This window comes from Sinohyriopsis cumingii, chromosome 16 (genome assembly GCF_028554795.1).
Source record: "Sinohyriopsis cumingii isolate HCF-2022 chromosome 16, ASM2855479v2, whole genome shotgun sequence".
Taxonomy (NCBI): domain Eukaryota; kingdom Metazoa; phylum Mollusca; class Bivalvia; order Unionida; family Unionidae; genus Sinohyriopsis; species Sinohyriopsis cumingii.
In genome coordinates this window covers 37,961,652-37,968,005 of record NC_142976.1, presented here as the reverse complement: position 1 = coordinate 37,968,005, position 6,354 = coordinate 37,961,652, and the positions used below count along the sequence as shown (strand labels likewise).

General features: G+C 34.8%; 2 protein-coding genes across 3 annotated transcripts in view; both read right to left on the bottom strand.

Annotated features, from left to right (window-relative positions):
- LOC149780233 (uncharacterized) overlaps positions 1 to 774 on the bottom strand; it is a 3,657-nt gene extending 2,883 nt beyond the window's left edge. For both annotated transcript variants that reach the window (XM_089936354.1, XM_089936355.1), the window contains exon 1: positions 574 to 774. The gene's annotated coding sequence lies outside the window, so the exon portion shown is untranslated. The remainder of the gene's footprint in view (positions 1 to 573) is intronic.
- Positions 775 to 3,723: 2,949 nt separating this feature from the next.
- LOC149780232 (uncharacterized) lies at positions 3,724 to 5,958 on the bottom strand. Its single transcript, XM_089936184.1, has 3 exons — positions 5,877 to 5,958; positions 4,916 to 5,078; positions 3,724 to 3,898 (listed from the first exon to the last, which is right to left on the bottom strand). The coding sequence occupies exons 2-3, from the start codon at positions 5,068 to 5,070 to the stop codon at positions 3,724 to 3,726; spliced, it is 330 nt and encodes a 109-aa protein (XP_089792310.1). The 5' UTR covers positions 5,071 to 5,078; positions 5,877 to 5,958.
- Positions 5,959 to 6,354: the final 396 nt, after the last annotated feature.

The following is a 6,354-nucleotide window of genomic DNA, read 5'->3' as shown; positions in this document are numbered from 1 at the left end:
TGAAGTTCAGGAAGTGAAAATGACCAAGTAGAGCTAGCACTTTTTTGAAAGGTGCACATTTGAAGTAAGGCCAAGCTGTATACTCTATAACCCAAAGTACACCCATCAATCATACACCAAAATAAAGGGAATTAAAGGTTCTTTGCATTATACCTAAGATATACAAGGTCTTTTTTAAATAGCCAGTATAACCAGTGAGGAAAGCCGGGGACATTCTTTTTCTTTAAAATCCTAACCCTTATGCAAAATGCGAAACTGTATAGCGCCACCTAAAACAGATAGGATCGCTTTTTATGTCAAGAGAGAGAGAGGGAGAGAGAGAGAGAGAGAGAGTATACTTTCGTTCAATAACAGAATGAAATACCTATACCATTAATTTACACGACAAACGATTTGCTTTATCGATTGCTTACCAAATTGCAGACCAAAGCTATTAACCACAAAAATTAACATGAAAGCATATTGTGCTCTGCCTAATTTTCACATCGCAGATATGTTGTCCATTGATAGCCGAATTATGACCAGCATAGTAAAAATTAAATCTACAGCAAGTAACGAAAATATAATACTTACCACAAACTAGTCCTGCACCAAAATAGTATTTCCTTTCAAGTCCACCGGAGTCATCTTTCAGTCATTTCAAAAAGTCTACATTCTTCTTTTATTATCTCTTGCATCATACGAGTGAGGAACTCCTTCCTTGGTCTCCCTAGGTCGGAAGCCTCTTCTCCATAAAATGTCACCTCAAGGGGTACCAGAAGGTTGGGCGCTTCCAAGATCTCCTCCATTCCTGTTGCAAACATATTCATTCGCGACACATAGATGGGTTGGGTTTCACCCTCCAGCGGTTCTGTTAATGATGTTTGGTCTAATTGTCTTCCAGTTATTACATATTTTTGAAAATAGCGCAAGACAGTTACTGGGTCATGAATGTCCTTGCTGTGGCAACAAAAAAGAGGAAGTCAAGGTACTTAAATTACTGAATTCAGGTGGAATTCTGTAAACTAAGAAGGCATCAATATATACTTAAACAAAAGAAAAGAAAAGCAACGGAGTCTAAGAATCATACAATTTGTCAGTTGTATCTAACTTTCCTAATTCAAAGGGCAAACACTCATTCATGTGCATGTGGCAGTGAGAAATAAAGATATCCACTGTAAACATGTAATTGAAGTCAAGCTATATACATGAATTAATATATTTTACTTGGATAACAAAGCAGAAGATATCCAACAAGATTAACTAGTTAATAGATATATTAGCAATTGGTGCTTATCGGTGTGCGTGTGTTTATGTTAAACCAGTCTTTAATATTAAGAAAATAGTTACCTTTTTGCAGATGGAAACATAAACAGGTCACTTGGCACAAAAATACATAGTCCATCATGTAAAATGAACTAATTAGAGTTAGCTGCATCTTATTATGCGTTATTATGACTCATCTAGACAAAAGAATTTCTACTATCTCATATAAAGTAGTGTATCGCTGAAAAGGCACAGATTGGCCTCAAGAAGGAAATTTTGTTTTTCATATACTTTAATCAAAGACTATTGATCGATTTTTTTCTAAGCATGAATGCATACAGCAACCATACAACATGGCATCTCATAATTGGATCTTTCCGAAAAATATTTTTTTAAAACATCTTACACTTCTTCCAAAATCACAGCCATGTTGTCAACTAAACAAGAAGACCTGTAATTTGTCATTACAGTATGATGCAGATCACCAATGTTGGGATGTCCGGTTACATCATTATGAGGTTCAGTGTTTCTTGATCCAGCACCATGCTCTTCACTGGTACGTTGTACTATTGCTACTATACCAGCATGCTCGCTAGTCCCTCAGTTGGGAAACATGGCCACGACATTATCCTGTTGTCTGATAGTTGGAACTGTGGATACATTACTGTACATTGCACCAGTGTTGAGAGGTGTTACTGGTGTTGTTGTGTGTTGTTACAACACTAGGCTGCTCACTAACGTTAGCTGGATCATCGCTGAAAACACACAAATATATTTACAACATTTGACAAATCAGATGATTATAGATCGATTCATATTTATGTCGTCCTGTAAGTTTCATAAAAAGCATATGCATTCTACAAGACATATATTTTAGATAAGAACTGTACTGTAATAGTTGAAATATATGTAGGACACAACTGGAATGACTATGAAGTGGCATATTTATTAATCAAGGATGATTAAATTCCATCATCAGACTCTGTAACATGCAAGAGGATTGACAATGAAGCAAAACATCGCGTAAAAATCCACCAACAGGACATTTAATTAGTTTACATGGGTAGTGACCAGTGGATTGAGTAAAGGGGACACTGTATAATGTATGATCAATCTGCACTGGAGCCTCGCTTTCTTTTTCACTAAAGTGATGCTCTATTGTGATGTTTAGTGGATTCCATACATTTATATTCAGTCTACTTCCAGTAAATCACATATCAAATTTGCAGGAACTGTACGAATGTAAATCATGTATCAGTTGTACACGCAACTATACTATACTCTACACAAATATGAATCATTTATCAAATGTAGAGGGAGTTAGTTACACACTCTACACAAATATGAATAATTTAAGGCAAATGATCAAGTATTGAAGGATGTAGAGAAGACCGTCACACAAATTGTCTAGTCCTGAGTCAAGTAGATCTAAAACCTAGGTTCAAAGACATACAACTTACTTGAAAATTTCAATGAAACCTGCATCTTCTCCTGATTTCTGAAAATCATAAAAAATATGTGGGTACGTTTTTAGCAATAACACTCTCAATCCCCAACATTACGTAAATACTTTGCACACATGAAACCATCGCATAAATTTAGCGATCTAAACAACAGGCACTTTCTAACGAAACGAAATGCATACCCTTTAATTATGTCTAGGTATCAGTAAAGTTTGTAAAAAAAATACTCTCAACAGAAAAGCAAAGCAAAACTTCATTTACACAGCACTTCATCTTCGCTAGCCAAGCTTCCGATATGATAATCCTATCTACACCTTGGCGGATCGAACATATATACTGGTGCTTTGTCCTAGCGACATCTATTGGATTTACTGAACTGCCTCCCATCGTACATAATGCCAAGTAACCAATAGCGTGGTGCATTCTACATTGGCCGAAAATAATGGAGGCAATTGACCTAAAAGGATACTTTGGATGTTTAACCTCGAAAGTATGACTATGTACCAGAGTGAAGCCATTGCAGGTGTATTTGAGAGAAAGGAAATTGTGCAAACACGGATTGGGACTAGAAAATTGCTTACTTATCAGTCCATTCTAGCTGTGTGCTCCCCTTGTCCCAATCATGAAGGAACAGTGTTCACATTTGAACAACTTAATTTTGATTGGATGCGATGGCTTGCCGTTGCATCCAGTGAAATTCATAGACATGAAACACAGAAATATCTGCCCGATACGCCGAGGCGGTGATAGGTTATCATAGAGGAACCTTGCCTTGCGAAGATGACAGCCCTTAGAAATTGCACTTTTGTCTAATATACATGAATTGTATATAAAAGGAGGTAACATACTGTTGGATTAATGTTAAAGCTTTAACATGAGCAAAATACCTGATACAATTAATTGATAGCCAGACTACCTTACCTGACAAGTTTGCATGTGTTCTCTCAGGTCATTTATAGGTACCATGCTTGAACAAGACAAACACTTTTCTTGCTCTTCAAAGGAGTCTTCTATGTCAATTATAGCTATACTCTTTCTGAATCGGCCTGATGTATATGCGACCTGTACCGAACTCCCTAATATCTTCTGCACTGCATCTTCCGTGACTTACTGTGGTTAAAACTTTTTTGGAGTTGCTTTTTAGCGTTAACAGCTCAAAACCACCACACTGATCTAAAGCCGGAAAAGAGCTGGAAACAGATAATGAATATTAAATTTTTTTATTTTAAAAGTACGGATAACAGTTTTATATCAATGTTCACTTTTAAACTCAATTTTAAGACAATTATGTAATGTGTTTGTTTGGCGTTAGGATTTCAGGAATAAAGATATGGTTAAATTTATTTAGAAGGTTGGTTCAAGCTGGAAATATTGAATGGATAATGTTGACTACTGAGAGGAATCGTCATCGAGTCTTATATTTCAGTAATTTCTTGAATATCATTCAATTGTCCGCATAAACGTTAAGAAAAACACCTGGTCTTACAAGTACAGTATTAAAACTAATCGCAAAAAGGGATACAGTTAAGTCTATAAATAAAATAGACAATATCTACTGAATCTGTACATTTCAAATTTTACATAGTGTTTCTGAACTTTTATTTTGTGGAATATTCTATTTAAAAATGCAATGGGAGCTTAACGCATAATTTATGGACCAACAAATATTAGCTTCCACCACTACCACTCACACATAAGCTTGATGGTTTAGCAATAAGTATTTTTAATTATTTGATTTACCAAGAAACATTATTCTAAGTAAACATTAGAGAAAAACATTTCCAGCTGGAATATTCTTTTCATGTTGAGGCTTGGAACAACTTGAAGATGGGAATTTGTACATGTTCGCATTGTTGAGAGGAAGTTAAGATATATGACTCAACAAATCTGTATATTGTAAAATAGAAGTGCACACAGAGAAACAATTTGAAAGAGACATTTGTATCAAGAAAAACAGTAGATACAACTCACATCAACAAGCGATGGTGTATCTTCTGTATTATGACTTCAAATGTAACTAGATGAGCAACCTAGAGGCGGAAACCGAGTTGCACAGTGCCTACCTGCTGTTGCTTTTTTTTTTACAGTTCATTCTCTATAGATTTAGAACGTAACATACAAGCATTTATTCGCATGCACTTCACTCGTTTCCTTCATTCCAAAAATTTGCCGATCACCTTTCATTACTTTTTCTAAAACATAATTACCTTAGTATGGCCTGTCTCACTTGGTCATGCAAAGCATCAGCAGGAATAATAACTTTCTTTTTCCCAAGGCCATTTTTACGTAGGATTCTCCTTTCTTCCAGAGATGGAATAGTAGTAGAAGTATTGGAACTCAGACAAACAAAAGATCGAGTCATAGTGCGACCTAAAATAGAAATATGTATCACCGCAGTTTACTTGTTTTGGTGACTAGAATCAGAACATAAAAATGAGCAATATTTCCTAAAACTTTATATAAGTTTATGTTGCATGAGTGAAGCAGCTAGGTATGTGTTTGTGAGACATGGATGCCCACACGTTCCTGTTGAACAAAAATTCAAGTAAGAAATAAATATGCATGTATTTATAAATCATACTTAGGTTTCATATTCTCTGTTGCAATTGTGTGTGAAAAAATCTGATAAATTCCATTTTGTAAATTTTAAATGTTGGCATTTCATCAAAATCGAACAATGTAAATTTGTGAATCGTCAAAAACACTAACGAAAAGACATAGCAGAACAAAAACAACAACAACATAAGAGGGGAGAAACAAACACCTATTAACATTTGTGCATCGTAAGACAGACACACATCACGCAGACAGTCAATACAATAGTTGGGGTACTTATTTTATATTCAAAATAATACTAGTACAGAATATTTAAAAAGAAACAAACACTGTGCCTTGTTCTAGTGGTTAACTTGAATGTTGAAGTGATGTGGTGCTGGTTTCACATCAAGACAATAAAGGCTATATATTGACTATATATATATATGGGATAACCTATCTGTGTGAGAGTATTTGTGTGTCTGTGTGTACACGTTCAATCTGATGCATTGTATGAAATGTATATTTCCATTCATAAGTGTTGTCTTGGGTGCTTAATATGGCAAAAAACAAAACAAAACAGAAATAAAGCAACTATATAAAATAGTGATATATAGTGATAATGAAGGGTACCTTTTCTTCTCCCATCAATCCTGACCAAATTGTTATCAGTCCTACCAGTTCTTGACCTATATGGATTTAATCTCTGTGCAAAACAAAAAGAACATGTGACAAGTCTAAATGTACAGAAAAAAGATGATGTGGGTTTTTCTCATATAACAAAAGATGATGCCTAGGTCATTATATTTTGGGGGAAATCAATAACATTTCATGGTGATATTCATTTACTCTTCTATTGAAAGAAGACCTATTTGATACACTAGGCTTCTATGAATGTTATAGGGCTTATGTGTATGGAAACACACTTTATGAATCATAACGTTTAATTAAAGTTTAGCGGATATTATATTTTTACACATTAGCAATAGGACATTAGCAAGTTACGGAAAGGCAAAACTATAAATTAGTCGGTGTTAATAGTTTCATTGTTTTTCGCATAGCATTTAATTCAGTTTAGTGGCTGTTGAATCCACTAAACTTAATTAAATTG

Bases quoted from the DNA above. Each gene is read 5' to 3' on its own strand.
- LOC149780232 (XM_089936184.1), bottom strand. From the start codon at position 5,070: ATGACTCGATCTTTTGTTTGTCTGAGTTCCAATACTTCTACTACTATT. The intron at 3,899-4,915 runs GTAATTATGTTT...ATCTGTTTCCAG, and splicing joins GTGAGACAGGCCATACTAAG to CTCTTTTCCGGCTTTAGATC.